Source organism: Macadamia integrifolia, unplaced genomic scaffold (assembly GCF_013358625.1).
Source record: "Macadamia integrifolia cultivar HAES 741 unplaced genomic scaffold, SCU_Mint_v3 scaffold1851, whole genome shotgun sequence".
Taxonomy (NCBI): Eukaryota; Viridiplantae; Streptophyta; class Magnoliopsida; order Proteales; family Proteaceae; genus Macadamia; species Macadamia integrifolia.
Window position 1 is genome coordinate 72,137 of NW_024868386.1, and position 17,036 is coordinate 89,172.

The 17,036-nt window shown below is 38.3% G+C and overlaps 1 protein-coding gene across 1 annotated transcript in view; it reads right to left on the reverse strand.

Annotated features, from left to right (window-relative positions):
- Positions 1–16,529, reverse strand: part of LOC122065008 (lysosomal Pro-X carboxypeptidase) — a 36,378-nt gene extending 19,849 nt beyond the window's left edge. The window contains exons 1-9 of the mRNA XM_042628806.1: positions 15,923–16,529; positions 15,541–15,727; positions 15,264–15,397; positions 15,044–15,156; positions 14,803–14,926; positions 12,967–13,119; positions 12,693–12,848; positions 10,596–10,675; positions 10,460–10,509 (exon numbers count right to left, since the gene is read on the reverse strand). Coding sequence (XP_042484740.1) covers positions 10,460–10,509; positions 10,596–10,675; positions 12,693–12,848; positions 12,967–13,119; positions 14,803–14,926; positions 15,044–15,156; positions 15,264–15,397; positions 15,541–15,727; positions 15,923–16,345 — 1,420 coding nt within the window. The 5' untranslated portion in view covers positions 16,346–16,529. The remainder of the gene's footprint in view (positions 1–10,459; positions 10,510–10,595; positions 10,676–12,692; positions 12,849–12,966; positions 13,120–14,802; positions 14,927–15,043; positions 15,157–15,263; positions 15,398–15,540; positions 15,728–15,922) is intronic.
- Between the last annotated feature and the right edge of the window lie 507 nt (positions 16,530–17,036).

Sequence of the window (17,036 nt, forward strand, 5' to 3'; positions counted from 1 at the left end):
AAAAAAAAAAAAAAGAGAGAGAAAACAAACCAGAAGGAAGCGAAGGACGAAGTCGGAGAAGCAGCAGAGAGCGATAACAGCCGCCGCCTCCTCTCTCATTTTTTTCCCTTCCGACAGCAGCCGCCGCCTCCTCTTTGTGTCCGACGGCAAAGAAAAAAAGAGAAAAAGAATCGAGAAGAAAGAAAAGTCAAGAAGAGAGAGAGATAGAAGCTAGAAGAAAAAAGAAGAAGTAGAAGAAGAGAAGAAAGAAGAAGCAGAAGAAAAAAAGGAAAAAACAGACGAGAAGAAAGAAGAAGAAGAAGAAGAAGAAGAAGAAAGAGAAGTCGAGAAGAGAGAGAAAGGACCACATACCTGCAAAGCCATCGTGAGCCTCTCTCTAGAGTGGAGCCGACTCCCGCTGCTGATTCCGTCTCTAAGAAGAGCCTTCGGTCGATTGTTTCTCTTCGGTAATCCCAAACCCCACCCCTGATAACCCTTTTCTCTCTTACTCTTTTCAATTTGTTGGATTTCCCCACTTTTCCCTTCTGTTTATCTTTAACTCTTTATCCCCATATTTTTCCCTTATTTCCAACTATATCCCTATCCCACACGTGACTGACACACCCTTTTGTGGTTTAATTTGAAATTTCCAAAAAAAAAATATTTTACTATTCTGTCCCTGCCCTTTAAGCTTCCAGTTATTTACTATTCTACCATTATTCTTTGAGTGTTATTTTGTTACTCATCACCATGGTAATCAATAGTGAAGTTGTTCAACAGCTGAATTCCTATAAAGGAGAAACTGATACAAAATTTGATGCTCTCACTAACATGGTCACGTCCCTAAAGACAATGGTGGAATCTATGCAAGTTTCTATTGATCGTTTGGTGGCAGCAGATAAAGGAAAGAGTCCCATTCAGTCTGGTGATTCTTCCAACACCACTCCACAGGATCTGCCAGTAACACCACCACCACCACCACATCATACACCACCACCACCACCTCCACCACCATATGGGACTGGGAGACATGATGATGGAGCAGAAAGAGCAGCAAAACTGGATGTCCTTGATTTTTATGGAGACAATAATCCAGAATTGTACCTTGACTGGATTCACAGTTTAGATACATTCTTCAGATGGTACGGGTTGACTGAGGCTCGAAAGATCCTATTTGCAGAGGCCAAACTGAAAGGCACGGCTCGAGTCTGGTGGATCAAGCAACAACAACAGAACCGAACCCGAGGCATTGGTTGGTCACTACTTGGGCTGAAATGTATGAAGTCATGAATCAGCGATTCTTGCCTTCTGATTACAAGCAACGCATGCATCTCAGGTTTGCACAGTTGAAACAAGAGAATTTGACCGTTGAAGAGTATGTTGCTAGATTTTATTATTTGGCCACTCGTTCTGACTTTGAGTGGGATGAAGAAGTCTTAGTGGCCCAATTTCGCAATGGTCTGCACCCTCAACTTAGTGCTGCCCTTGCATCTAGTCGACTACCTACAATGGAAGACGTCGTACAAGTAGCATATCAGGTTGAGGAAAGTCTGAAACGCCCATACAACCGGAGAAATTTTGCAGATACTTTTTCTCGAGGTACTAGTTCCGTTTGGCAACAATCTCCTACCCAAGAGAGGTCATCTAGCAAGCCACAGGTAAGTGCTACATCTATGGCTTCTTCACGACCTAGTCGGCCATATTCTCCACCTCGACATGTTTCTGAAATGTCATCTTCACGGCCTACTCGCCCATATTCACCCCCTCGGCGTGGTTCAGATAAACCTTTTGATTCTTCAAAATTCACAGTTCGGTGCTACTCATGCAATGGATTTGGACATATCAGTGCCCAATGTCCCAGCCGTTTGGTTGCTTTTATTGATAAGGATTCTCCTATACCATATATTCCCGAAGAGCAACTTGGTTCTGACACAGTTGATTTAAGAGAAGAGCGTGCAACAGGTGAAGTCAATGACACTCTTAGTGACGATGACCAACATCCCTTTTATGTCATTCGTCATGTGTTGACCACTCAAAAGGCCACTGAAAATGAAGATTGGCGCCGCAGTAGTATTTTTCAGACTCGTGTGAAGTGCAATGATCAGTTGCTAACCTTGGTCATTGATGGAGGCAGTTGCACTAATGTTGTCTCTGAAGACGCTGTTCGTAAGCTGGGATTGAATACAGAACCACATCCTAATCCTTACAAGGTTGCTTGGGTGAACAACACTAATCTCAAAATCACAGATAAGTGCTTGGTCACATATTCTATTGGTGGATTTAAGGATACAGTCCAATGTGATGTCCTCCCTCTGAAGGTGTGCCATATCCTTCTTGGTCGACCTTGGTTGTTTGATAAGAAAGTACAACATTGTGGCTATGCCAATACCTATGCCTTCAAGCATGCCAACAAGACTATGAAGTTTCATCCTGCCAAAGATCTCCCTGAAATTAAGCTCAAGAAGATGGTGGGATCATTCCTCATTCAGCGTATTCCTTCAGACGGTCTCCTCGGTCCTTTCCCTAACTCGACGGAGTCGAGTTCTTTTCAGAGGAGGAGAGTTGATGCAGATACGGCTGCCCTTTCTTGGTTGGACCAGCATGACCGGCTTTGGAAGCCAAGAGCCAAGAAGAACCGGTCCAGCCCAGGGTTTTGGTCCAACAAGGGTTGAAAATAAAATTAGTAGTTTACTTAGTATTTTATTTCATGCTTTTAGTTTCCAGACTTGAACGTAGGAGTAGGATTTATTTCCTTGCTTTGGTTTCCTTTTTATAGTTGTTTCCTAGTTTAGGCTAGTTTCCATTCCAGTTACGTTTCTAATTTCATGTTCCTATTTTCCTATATATTAGTTGTAATCGATTGAAGATTTAGAGAGCAATTTGATTATTGAATGAATGTGTGAGTGTGATCCTCCTTTTTTCCCATCTCTACTCTGATTTCCCCTCCCTTCCCTAAGGGTTCTCTATCAAGTTGTATATGCAAAGTCATTTTGTAATAATATTTTAAGTATGTGAGTAGTGGATTTAGCTAGGATTATGTTGGTAGGTGGGTTTAGTTATCTTAAAGTGCTAATTATTAAAAATTATCTTAACTACCTCGCAATTTTTAAATATTTTGCATAATATAATGAAAGAGACTTTTAATCCTAATCAATTACTCTATTAAGTAAGAGGTAGGCTTCCTCCATAAGCCAGTATGCTAGGCTTGATTGTAAAGCAAAAAATTTCCTATTTTTTCTCTTCTACAGCACAACTAATTCCCCATGATCCAATCATTTTCTATTCTCTCCCTTTTGCTATTTTCTCTCGTCTCTCTATTATGCACTAATCATCTAATATAAGAGCCAATGAATTACCCACACGCTATGGACCAAAATTTCAACAAGATCTATGGTATTTAAGTAAGAAATTTGGCTTTGATTGATGAAATCATAAAAAAATATGCTAACATTACCGGAGAAATTCGACTCCTTTGCACAAATAAATAGAACAAAGGAGGAGATAGCAATCATGCAATTGAGTTGCTGCCTCTTGAAGCCACTCAATGAAAGGAAACGATAAAGAAGAAGAATAAAAGGAAGACCATGCAATGCAAATTATGCACCACTTCCTTCAAGGTGATAAAATTCTCTATAACGAGATTGGCAAGTCGTGAGATAACCATTATGGTTTCGTTAATTGGGATTTTCCTATTAAGATCTGGGATCATGGTGGATCCTTATTTTCCTCAATATTATCATCATTGAGAACCAAAACAATTTAAGGGGGAGGGAATGTTATGAGCCTAAACAAACATGTATGGTTCATGCCATGCACGCAAAGATTAAAGTATCGATATTGGTCGCCGTATTGGTCGGCTAGATTTAAGATACGTATTGGAGGGTATCGTATCATGTAAGAGATATGCTAAGATATGCTAAAGATCAAGGATTAAAGTATTGGTATCGGTATCGGTATCAGTATCGGTTTATCAGTCGGCTAAATTTAAGATACGTATCAAAGAGTATCATATCGGTATCAGAGATACTTTAAACTATGCATGCATGAGTTGCATGAGGATGCTATATGGCTGAGGTGTGAATGGGTTAGTTATATACGTAGAGAAGTTATGTATTAGTAATTTAAATAAGGGAGTAGTAGATTTAGTTAGGACTCTATGTTGGGAGATAGGTTGAATTAAAGTGCTAATTAGTAGAAATGATCTTAACTACCTCATAATCTTTAATGGAGAAGTGAGAAATTAGTAGTAGTTATCTCCATTGAATTGTAATCCTTAAATAGCTTATATATGATGAATGGAAGAAAGTCTTCAAAATCCCAAAATTCTCTCTAAAAGAGATGATGTAGGTTTCCTCACCCAAGCCAAGACGCCAAGCTTCATCTATAAAGCCAAACACCCTATTTTCTCTTCTGTTTCTTCCATCTCCATCATTATTTTCTCTTTTTTCCCATATTTTCTCTCCATCGGTATCTATGTACATATCATATGATATCAAAGCACCAGGCATGGCACTACCATTAGATTCCCGCATCAATCATATGTTTCATGTTTTGTCACTAAGAAAAAGAAATTAGTAGGTTATATGACCATAAAAAGCTCATCCAAGTGTCCAAGGAGATGAGGAAATCTTGCACCACAGACCGCTAACCATTTTAGATCAATGCAAACGAAGATGGAAGGTTCAAACGCTAATCCATTGGCATAGATTATCTCTAGAAGAGGCAACTTGGGAAGACATGACGCTCCTAAAGCAACAATTTTCCGAGCTTGATCTTAAGACATGATCCTTTTTTAAGAGGAGAGGTTGTTATGTGCATCATTATCTTCTCTCTCAAATGGGAACGATCTACATGATTGAGTGCTATGTGGTTGGAGATTGTATACGGGTAGTAATTATGCATTGCAAGTAGTTGTTAATAACACACATTGTACGCATGTTAAGTCACAGAAGCAGTGGGTCTAGTTAGGACTTAGCTAATGCGGAGGTGGGCAATTATCTCAACTGAATTGTAATCTTTAAATAGTTTACGTATGATGAATGGAAGAAAATCTTGAAAATCTCAAAATTATCTCTCTAAAAGAGATGAGGTAGGCTTTCTAACCCAAGCTAAGACGCCAGGCTTCGTCTATAAAGCTAAACATCCTAGTTTCTCTCCTATTTCTTCTATCTCCATCCATATGTTCTCTCCAACCCGTATCCGTGTATGTATCATCAATGATACGAGCACTATATACAGACGAAAGAAAATAGCAAAAGGATAGGATGATGGGCAATGAGTTGTTGAAGGAGATAAAAATTAGGAAAATTTTGGTTTTACAGGCGAATACTGGCGCCCTAGGTTGTGGAGGAAGCCTACCTCTTACTCAATAGAGTAGTTGATAAGATTAAAAGTCTCTCTCATTCATATTATTCAAAATATTTAAAGATTACAAGGTAGTTAAAATAACTTCTACTAATTATCATTTATCACTTAAAGATAACTAAACCCACCTCCCAACATATGTATAACCATGCAACTTATGTATGAGCATGAACCATACATGCTTGTCTAGGCACATAACATTCCCTCCACCCTCAAATTTTTTTTATCCTCAAGAACAATGAAATCAAGGAAAATAAGGGTCCACAAAGATCTCAGATCTTAATAGGAAAAATCCCAATTAACGAAGATGAAATATGATATCTCAAGACTTGCCAATCTCTTTGTAGAGAATGGTATCACCTTGAAGGAAGTGGTGCATGATTTGTATTGCTTGAGATTCTTCTTCTTCATCTTCTTCTCAGTTATCGTCTTCTTCTTCTTCGTTGGCTGCTCTAGGTGCACCGTTATGGCGACTTCAATTGACAGCAACTCAATTGCATTATTTGCTACCTCTTCCTTTGGTCTATTCATTTGTGCAAAAGAGTTGAATTTCTCGGATAAAATTAGCAAACTTTCATGATTTCATCAAACAAATTCAAATTTCTTGTTTGAATATCATAGATATTGTTGAAATTTTAGTCCATAGCATGTGGGTAATTCATTGGCTCTGATATCAGATTATTAATGCACAATAAGAAGAGAGAGAAAATAGAAATATGGAGATAGAATAGCAAAAGGATCGGATGATAGGGAATGAGTTGTACGAGCGAAGAAGTAAGAAAATTTTCGCTTTTCAGCCAAAGCTTGGCGTCCTGGCTTATGGAGGAAGCCTACCTCTTACTCAATAGAGTAGTTGAATGGGATTAAAAAATCTCTCATTCATATTATGCAAAGTATTTAAAGATTACAAGGTGGTTAAGATAACTTCTACTACTTAGTACGTTACGATAACTAAACCCACCTCCCAACATAGTCCTAACTAACTAAACCCACTACTCTCATGCTTAAACTACTAATACATAACTTCTCTACATATACAACTACCCATTCATACCTCAGCCACGTGGCATCCTCTTGCATGCTACCCTGCCAGCCATGCAACCCATGCATGGGCTGATATAGATCATAGGAACAAGGTGCAAAAACCAGTCCAAAATCGATGTGGGATTCAGCTGTTGTGGGAGACAGCCTGGTTAGGTGTGGCCTGGTTCTTGATTGGTTGGGCATATCATAAGGGACCCAAGGACAGCTTGCAAGGAGATGATTTTTATAGATTATTTTTTTTCAGATTTTTCTTGCCTATTGACTTGCTGGTTTTTAGGGAAGTTTTATTCCTTGCGTGGGGATTTTATTAGCTAGAGATTAGATTCTACTTTATAGGTTATTAGTAGTTTCCTTTTCTAGGATTCTTCATATGTTAACTAATTGGATTAGAATTGTGTTTCTTTGTAATTGTTTTTAATTAGGAAAAGTTCTAGAATGATGTAATCGATTCCAAATATATAAATACAAGGTTGTGGCTGGATTCTATAGCCAATGAATGGGGAAAAAAAAAGAGTTTTGGTTTTGAAACCATGTTATGTTGCAAGATGTAGTACCTGTGAGGGGTGAGAGGCCCAAGGGTGAGAGTGAGAGTCTAAATCCTATTGTCCTATCTTCTTTTTATCTCCTTCTATTTTATAATTTTTTTTCCAATCACCTTTTTGACTCAGATCTTCAGCAATCCAGAACCATTTGGGGGTGTAATTTTGAGGTTAAATCAATGACTGAATGATGACAAGGTGCTGCTGAGTTGCTACTTCAATTACTGATTTAAATTCCTGAACAACAGTACCATCGATTTGATTTTCTTGGAGGGCATTTCTGCAAATCCTAATCCCTGACTGGGGTTAGATCATTAAGGACCTGACCTTACATTATGGGCATGAACCATACACGCTTGTCTAGGCACATAACATATTTTCGCACTTCTCAGGAGTCAAACACTCGACCTCCCTGCCTTGATAACATGTACGCTACTGTTTCACCTAAAAGATCAAACTGTTAGAGAAGGGCAGCGTCAACATATACATCAACAGATCGTTGGTACTACTAGGGCTTGCATTCAGTAGGGCTTTGGAGTAGTATCGTTTGCCTGAAATCTCGGTTGGATTGGACTTGTATTGAGGGAGTTACCTTTCCTGACATGAAACTTGTCCTTCCACTGGTTTAAGGTCGAAGACAACGTTCACCCAAACCCACAATCCTATCGAAGCATTCGGTGGAACCGGTGAACTACACTTGATTCTGGACAGATGTGTGGAACAGAGGGCTCATGGTAACTGCTGCCCGCCCTTCCTCCTCTGCTTTGATAACCGTGTGAACAAAGAGTTGGAGGAAGGGAAGGCGGTCCTCCTACGGAGTCGCACACTTACATGAGCAGTGCAAGGGATTGGGGAATGGGTATCTTTTATTTCTAACTTTTTTTTTTCCAAAACTAACCCTCTTCTATTATTTTTCTAATTTGTCCTTAGTTTTATACTTGTTCCAAGATTGTCCTCTTACATAATCTTATTTCCCTTCATATCCCAACACTCATTTTAACTACCAACTTACCCTTTTAAGACTTCTATTTACAGCCTTCCCATCTTATTGTAGATTTCAGTTTATTTACAATTCTGCCATTACTCTCACAATCTTCACAATATTTACTGTTCTGCCACTAAGCTTTTGATTTTGATTTTTGATTTTTTGAATTTTTTTTAAAGCTTTTTATTTGAGCCTTCTAATGATGAACAAACTCAACAGGGTTTCTGAACCCCGGGATCGCATCAGTTCTCTTCTTCTTGTTCTTATATGCACTATTCCGAGTTATTATTCACAGTTTCCATTTACAACCCCATCGAGATACCTAATTACTTATTCTTCCTCTAATTTTTTCTCTTTCTAAAAACCCTAATCGATATATTGTATTCCCCATCTTCTTCCTTTTCTATTCAGCCTTTATAATCCGCAACCCTAGGATGTGTTGCATCACCTTAACTATAGTTTAACATAGAAAGGGGATGCCAATACAAGGACATAATCAGGGTTAATTAATAATCTCAAAAGGTCACTTTCAAATACATCGGGATTGAGAAGAGGGAAAAATAAAAGAACAAAACATAAGTCGATCTCTACCCTGAAAATCACCACAGGAGTTTGGTTTGTTTTCTCAACCAAATGAACATCTCCCTTATCATTTTCAAACCACTTATTATCAAATTAAAAACCAATCTGATAGGACTAAAACCAGTAGGTCTTCTAGGTACAATGCAATAGCAGTCACTGCCCTGTCCCTGGTTTGATATTCTCTCTGACCTTCCTTTCAGTAGTATAATCTAATCACCTGTCCCACCCCAAGTCACCATCATATTGATCCTCAGAGCCCTTCAAATGCTCCATCACCGTCTCCCATGATTTAAGTTCACTGTAATAGATACCCCAGAAACCGATACAGGATCGGATATAGATCGGTGTATTGGCACAGTATCGGACAGTTTTGCCTCTGATTTTCTTTAAAAATCAGTTTTACACCAATACAGGATTTGCCAGGAATTGGTATCGACCTCAGCCAACACCAGTACCGATTGGCCTATATGGACAATCCCAAACCGATACACAAAACCATGCTCTCCCTCCATCACCCTTCAGAATGGAGGGGCTCAACTCACATAACACCCCTCCCCTTCTTTTCATTTTCTTATCCATATCCAAAAGAAGAAGAAAGAAATACTTTTGTTTCTTCCTTGTCTGGAAGTGAAAGAAGAAACTGGCACCAGTAGTGACCACTGTTAGTTAAAACGCGTTTTAAACGCATATAAACACGGTTGAGTTTTTTTTCCGTTTAAAACGCGTTTTCCCGTATGTTATTATGCAATACGGAAAAAAAGGGAAACGGCAAAAGAATCAGTTTTAAACGCGTATCCGTTTTTTAAGGGTAAAATAGGAATTTTATATTAAAAAAAAAAAAAAAAAACTAGTAGTAAAAGTGAAGAGTGAAGACAATATGGTACTTGGTTTTTGGTTTTTAACTTCCATACTATCTATAGGAAAAATATCTTATCTTCTTACAACCCATTGAGTAAGGAGAAGCTAAAGCTAGCAACATCTCATTTTCTTGTAACCCATTGGGTTATTTTATCTTGGGACTCCCAGAGCTTTTGGAACATTAGATGCATGTATATAGGTAATAATCTCTCAAATTGCATGAGTATACTACCCGTTTTTTTGAAAACTACACGTTTAATACTTGTACCGTTCGTTTTCATCCGTTTTCCGTTCTTTTTTTTTTTACTTTCATCATTTTTATCTGTTTAAAACCCGTACCGTACGTTTCTGTTTTTTTGTCATTCCCGTTTTAACTAACAGTGGTAGTGACCAGTTCTCCCCAAATCAAGATGCCACTATTTCATTGGATGTCAGTTTCCGAGCTGGACCCTGGATCTTTTTTTACATTAATCGAAAAAAAATTTTGATTACTATCAAGCTTTAACGGCTTAACCAATGGTGAAACTGGTGTTGCAAAGAGAATGTGGTTAATAGTGTAGAAGTGTCAGGTGAAACCAGATACTCCCTCAATTTGGTGGGTTATGATGATCAACAAACTAAGGCAATTAAATTGACTGTCTGAGGATCTGAGCAGAGTCCAATGGGATATTAACGAACAATGGTTCACAAGTCCTGAGAGAAATCAACAAAACAAAAAACTAAGAATCAATGATTTGAAACCTATAATTTTTTCTTTTTTTTTTTGGGGGGGTGTGGGTGGGTGGTTGAGGGGAGGTCTTGATGGGAGTGGTAATCAAGAATCTAAGTAGGGGTCACTGACTAGAACAGTGTAAGCTGGAGGATGACCACTCTAATGTTCTTGGTGCCCTGTGCCACACGTTCTTTCAAAAACAGGCACTAATGCCAGTAGAAACTTTAATGACTACAATAGAGGAATCAGTGACAGCCCTATCAACAAAACATATCAATCAACATTCAGACAGAAAGAAAGCACGTTGTTTAGGAGGGGGGAAATATTCATAGTAATTGAAAAGTATGAAGATAAAAGAAGGCTGAATAATTACAATTATATCATCTAGAGATGTACCTTCATTTGTAACAAGTGCGACAATGGATTCAGAAACATTTTGCAGAACGCTGCAACATATAATGGAGATATCCATTAGTTCTCAGAAGATGAATATTCAACAGAATTACGATCAAGAATGCGGATAAGAGCTCACCCGCCACCACTCCAAGGATCCAACAGTCCATTTGAGAATATTATGTTACTTCCAAACGCCTTTAATACGGTCCTCAAGTCCTTTGAAAGGAGACAGATATGAGCCAGAATGAAACAGGGACAATTAAGAGTATACAATACAAACATCATAATAGTCATGAATAGATCATATTCAGGATGCAAATAGGAACAAGAAATTTGCTGCAACATCGATTTAAGTATATAATAAATATGCTCACAAATAAATATTTTAAAATTTTCATTTGTTCATCATGAAAAATGTTTTTATACTTCTATTTTATATGTAAAGAAATAATATGGGTGTTTTTTCTCAACTTTGGAGTCAAGATGGGAGATGAGAGGTTTAGCAAAAATTTCATGCTTGCATGTACCATATGTATAATGTGCAAAAAATTAGTTACCAATATTCAACCAAAGAGAAATTTCATAGAGAATGACACAATAAGAGAATGGCAACAAATAATGTTATATCTTCATATAAATGATGACCATTTCATACACATTTAATAGAACTGAATTCACCTATCCATGCGACTTACCTATCCCCCCCGCCCCCCCCCCACCCCCACCCCCAAAAATAAAAAAAATAAAAAAAAATAAACGTTGATAGAACTAGGAAAGAGATCCCATCCAACAAAATCAAGCAAACAGTCTATGGCATATGTAAGACTTTAAGTCATAAAATGTCACTTGTCAGTGGGCAGGTTATTAGTGAGCTAAAAGGCAGTGCACAATTGGAAAGTCATGAAGGAACTCCCTAAGGTAAATGTGTTGAGACATTTTTATTCTCCCTCCACTAGTCTACATTCTGATTTCTTTGTTCACATCCAAAGGGAACTGATATACCTCCTCGTACAACATATTTAAAAGTCTTACATGTGTCAGAACCCAGATATCTCCTAGAGAGAAATTCAACCATGCAAAACCAGTATCAGTCGACAAGCATATACATGGATTTTTATGCAACCGTCACTGACACATTATTTTGGCCTTAAGATATCACAGTTATTTCAAGAGGTTCCACCTCTGTCCCTTGGTTCCCCTCCCCCACCTTTCCCCTCTTCTAATACTAAACCTAGATACAAATTTAGTTTCCACATCTCCTCAAAGCACAAATACACTTATTCCCTTCACACTTCTTCCCAAATTCTAAGACAGATCAAATGGAACTTCTTCTGTCTGTGGAAAGTTCCACCTTTCTTTTACGTTTTACAATAGGGAACTGCAAACATCCAGTGACATTTGTCAAAACCGCGCATTATGGATTCGGGCATGTCCTATATTCAGAAGAGAAGCAAGAAGTAAAATTGAAATTAATTAGGCTCTAAAAATGGATGTAAGATTGTCCTTCACTTCAACTACTTCCTAGGCAGACCTTCAAATTCCTTGAAGACCAAACTCCAGACCAACAAAGTATCTGCAAAGCATAATAAGAACTTTCCACAAATAGACCATTAACTACTGGGGTTATGTTAAAACAAGAAAAATATCTCAATTGTTGGCAATGCAAGCAGGGATAACAATAAAATCATTTATTGAGCACAATTGATAGATAAAGTGTTCCCACTTCAGCACAGATAAAAATCATTTATAAAAAACTTTAGAGTGCAGTAATTCATGGATACATAATAGATAAGGAACTCTTACTTCAGTAGATATCTCTTGGAAGTCAACCGACTAGTGGGTTTCATATTTAAAAGTATGTGTCAGGGATTAGGTATGTTACTGGATGGCATTGCCTGCCATGTTTCTGTTCCTGATTCTCATACATTTTGTTGCTCTTCTTCTGGGATTCTAGGAGGACATTTCTTTCCATGTCTCATGCAAACATGATATTGCCCACGTTTCAATGTAAACAAAAAAGAAATGTTTTAGAAAGTCAGTTTGTTTCCTTATAGCCAACCCAAAGGTTGGACTATAATGATAGATGATAAAGTGAAAGCCTATTTATACTACAATCCAAGTAGGAAAAAAAAAAGATTTTAGCAAAAATTTGAGAGGAACAAAATGAATTAATTTTTCTTTTATAGATGAGATGAAAGGTATTTAATAAATTTAACAACAATTCTTGTCTTACATGCCCACCAAATTCTGTCGTTATCCATCGAGGCCTTGGGTTGACACCAAAATCCTTGGAGCACCCTTCTTGATAAGAAGAGTAATCAAAATCAGATGCTGGAAACATGCTTTTGCTCTTGCTGCTGGACGTTGGCATAACCATCTCAGTGCATGCCTAAAACAGGGCAATACTCAAAAATCAGTGGTACCTCAAGGCTGATGAAAGCATAAAGATTTTGGATAAAAGACTAGTCTGAAGTTGAAAAGTCGTTGATAAACTAGAAATAACAGACCTGCCAATCCCATCCACTCATTCCATGAGGATCGTCTGTCAGGTCAAAGCAGTCAACTGCTGCTCCTGTATAATTGTAATAAATGCTCACGCCTGCAAATATACGCTCTAAAACACTAGTCCCATCAGGAAAACTGTCAATCTTTCTGCATACCTAGAAAACAATAATGCCAAAACAATTAATAACTCAGAAGCTCATTCCCATAGAGAGATTGGTTGACATTCTCTGAGTGACAAGTTTGAGAGTATGATAGAAGCTTATCCACAAAAAAATATAGGCTCAACAATGGAAAAGTTCTCATGCCCGGAAGGATAAATATAGACTCAACAATATGCCTGGACGGATAAATATGATAGATTTGATTCACAAAATGGTTACTGAAGGCACGATATGGCCTTGAAAGATTAAACCAACAGAGGACATCTAAGTTTATGCCCAAGCATCGTTAATAGAAAGTTGCTGAATGGAAAACATTACAACATAGTAAAATCCAGTCCAATGATTGTTTAACAAAAAGCACAGGACGATAAGAAATTTCCCTCATAATTCAGTTTATAGGGCTCCTAATAAAGAATTTAGCTATGGCAAGTTTGCCATTGCAGAAAACTAGTTGGAATCGGATGAACTAGGCGTTAATCCTGTATGGACGCCTATATCCAAGCTTGGGAGGGTTGTAAGGTGCTGGTATCAGTCCAGTTGGCTGAAATTGACCTTTGGGTAATTACATTATAAGCTGGGTTTTAATTTTTAAGGTTTCATTGTAATGGGCTTAATTCATAAGCCCATAAAGTGGATATAAAGTTCATACACGGTATTAGTATTTAAGTCAAGTATTTGGGTTAGATTAAAATCTAATATGAGTTCTGTTTTGAGTTTTTTACTTTATTGAGTGTGTGATGTGATTATGAGTCAATTCAGGAATTTTATAAGGTCTTTATATATGTAATAGACTCCCATCAATTAGAGATGATTTGAGTAAAGAAGTAAGAGTATTTTTTTTTTTTTTTAACCTTAAGAGTTTTGGTGTTATTGAGCAATGCATACAGGATTGGTATCACATACCAGTCCTGTTCTCTTCTCTTCTACAATTCTCTTCACGCTTCATATCGATTTCTAATTCTGATTCTGTTCTTAACATAAAATGCTATCTTTTTCTCGTGTTTCTAATTCTGATTCTTGTTTCTTGAATTCCTACATGGCAAGTGGTTTCTTTTCTAAAGCATCCTACAGTTTCAAAATTCCATCTTTTGATAGACTTCTAGTTTTCCTATTTCAATTCTGACTTCAATCAACATGATGTTCAAGTTCTGTTTTCATTCTCTGGTTTCATATTTCTGATTATCGTTAGAATTCCTATGTAGTGCTGAAATTGATTTCTAAATTGGATTTTCTGAAATCTCCATCGGTTCTCATACTTGGGAATTCCTTTTTCATTGATTCTCATATTTCTGATATTATATTCCCCCATCCAATTAGAGCCTTTGACCAGAATTTTAGCTGAGTCTGGTTCCTTGATTCTATGAAAATTCTTTCGAAATCTGGTTTATTCCTTATGTGTGATCCTGTTGCAAGTTTATCTCCTACTGGATCTCCCTTGTTCAAGATTGGAACTGCATTACGAATGGTCAAGAGGTACAACCATAGACTTGCACTTTGACGTGTTGTACTTGGTCAATGCACAGTTAACCACCTTCAGGACACAGATTATCCCTATAGAGAATAAGGTGAAAAAGAATAAAGAAGATGAAACTCAAAGCAGCTAACAAACAGTGTACTATGTTATATAAGCAGCTAACAAACAGTGTACTATGTTATATATTAACAAGCCGAACTAACCTCTTTTATTGGATTTCCAGGCAAAGGCATCAAAAAATCAGAGGGATAGGGGTAATCCACCATGGCCAAATAGCTATAAGCAGAGTCCAACCAGTCTGAAAGATCTTGACTGCTGCTCAGATTCCTTGAATTTGTGTTTGATCACATCCAGAGTCAGATGAACTCATTACTACAGTAGGCAATGAGATTTAACACACAAAAGAACAGAGCTTACACATGGAAACAGCACTAGTCAGCTTACCCGCAGATACGAAAAGTATGGGTTAGTTGCAACAGGCCTTCAGCAGTCTTGCCCGTTGCTTCTATTGCATCCCATGACTCTTTTATAGTGTTGAAGCAGCTCATACTTTCACGCTGCGCAAGAAAGAAGAACAGAAAAGCTATAACACTGTGTGTTTACATTAGTATGTCAGGACTCGGGACTCAGGATCAGAACCGAGAGGAGAGAGAGAACCACGGACCTTGAAGTCATTGGAGACAATGTCATAAAACGTTTCAGGCGGCACAATATCTTCAAATTGCAGAATCGGTGCTGACGCAGAAAGTGCACCAATAGCGATGTGTGGGTACTTAAGTCTCATCCATGCAGCCAACACTGTTTCAATAATTCAAAGAGTTAAAAGGAAAGGTCAGATTCTGAAACAAAGGAGACCAACAAATCCAATTGAATTCATCACCATTAATCTAAAAGAAAGAAGACGAAGAAGAACAAAAGATAAGCATCGAACAAAGTCTTACTTCCACCATAAGATCCCCCAAATAACACAACCGGACAAGCCTCCGCAGATAAATTCCGTTTCAGGTCAGTAATCAAAACAGCGAAGTCAGCAAGTGCTTGTCCAGCCGTAAGGTGCGCCAAAGAATCAGCGTTCTTATAGGCGAGATCTCTACTTCCGTAGGGCATTGACTCCCCATAGTAACGATGCTGTCGGATAAAACCAAAATCATTTTTCGAATCTCGACTCAATTATGTTTCTTCTACATCATTTTACTCAGAATAATCGAAATCCTTTAATAAATTTTGCTAGTTCATTAAATAAAGAAAGAATTAAATTCAAAACGAACAAAGAATCATTGGAGTTGTACACTCAGAGAAAAGCAAAGAGCCTCAGAAGCTTACTTCAGGGAAGATAACCATGGCGCCAAAGCTGGGAGCGATCTCCCAAACGAAGCCAGTGTTAGCAGCGAACCACTCGATGTCTCCTTCGTTACCGCAGTAGAGAAAGATAGGGCCCATCCGCTCTGCACCGAGCCAGTGATCGGTGTTGATGAGGTATCGCTGCTGGAATGTTGGGAGATTTGAGAAGCCGAAATGATCAAGACGTTGTGTGAAGTATCGCGTCTCATATTGATATGATTTCGGAAGCGCTTTGGATTTGTTGAGCTCTGCAAATTTTCCGAGGAAACGAGAAGTAGCTCTGGAAGAGCGAAGCTCTGGGGCTTTCGGCTCGATCAACAATGGCGATGATGGGGAGAAGGAGAGTATCAGAATCGACAAAAACAAGGACACCGTGACAGTCGCCGTGCCCGTTGTAGTCGCCATTTTAGCGGACTGAGTGGCCTGACGACCGGTGACACTGTGACGGATAAGGCTGGGAAGTATCACCTGGATATGCTATTGCCAAATCCGGACCGTCTGGATGAAGCCGTTAACCGGACCAGAACCCACTATGCGTTTTTTATAGGCCGAACCGGAGAGTGAGAATTCATTCAACCCCCATCTCTTTTGCTTCCATAATTCCATATATACCTCTTGTCGCCCTTATAATCTCTGGATGTGGAACATGCCAACTTGTATGGATCAAAATCCTCTGTTTTTCTCATCCATGTTTTTCCTTGTTTTGCTACCTGCAGAACGCGACACGTGGACAACAAGGAGACCAACGGTCAAGATTGGGTGAGGATTATTACATCCGGTGCGTTGGTCTTAAAGTTGTCCACGTGTCGCGTTCTGCAGGTAGCAAAACAAGGAAAAACAGGGATGAAAAAAACAGAGGATTATTTTCCAACTTGTACACCCGGGTGAATGTATGTGCAGCGAATCCAAATTCAAAGGAAGTGTGTTTTTTTTTTTTTTGACCGAGTGGAATCTCTTGACCCATTTTTAAGAAAACTATTGCACAACAATGAGAGTTTGGATCTGCTACACATACTTTCACATGGATATACATATGAGGATCCAACACGGCAACATTTGTCAACTTCTTACCATTAAAGGGGTGAGGAAGGGGTAT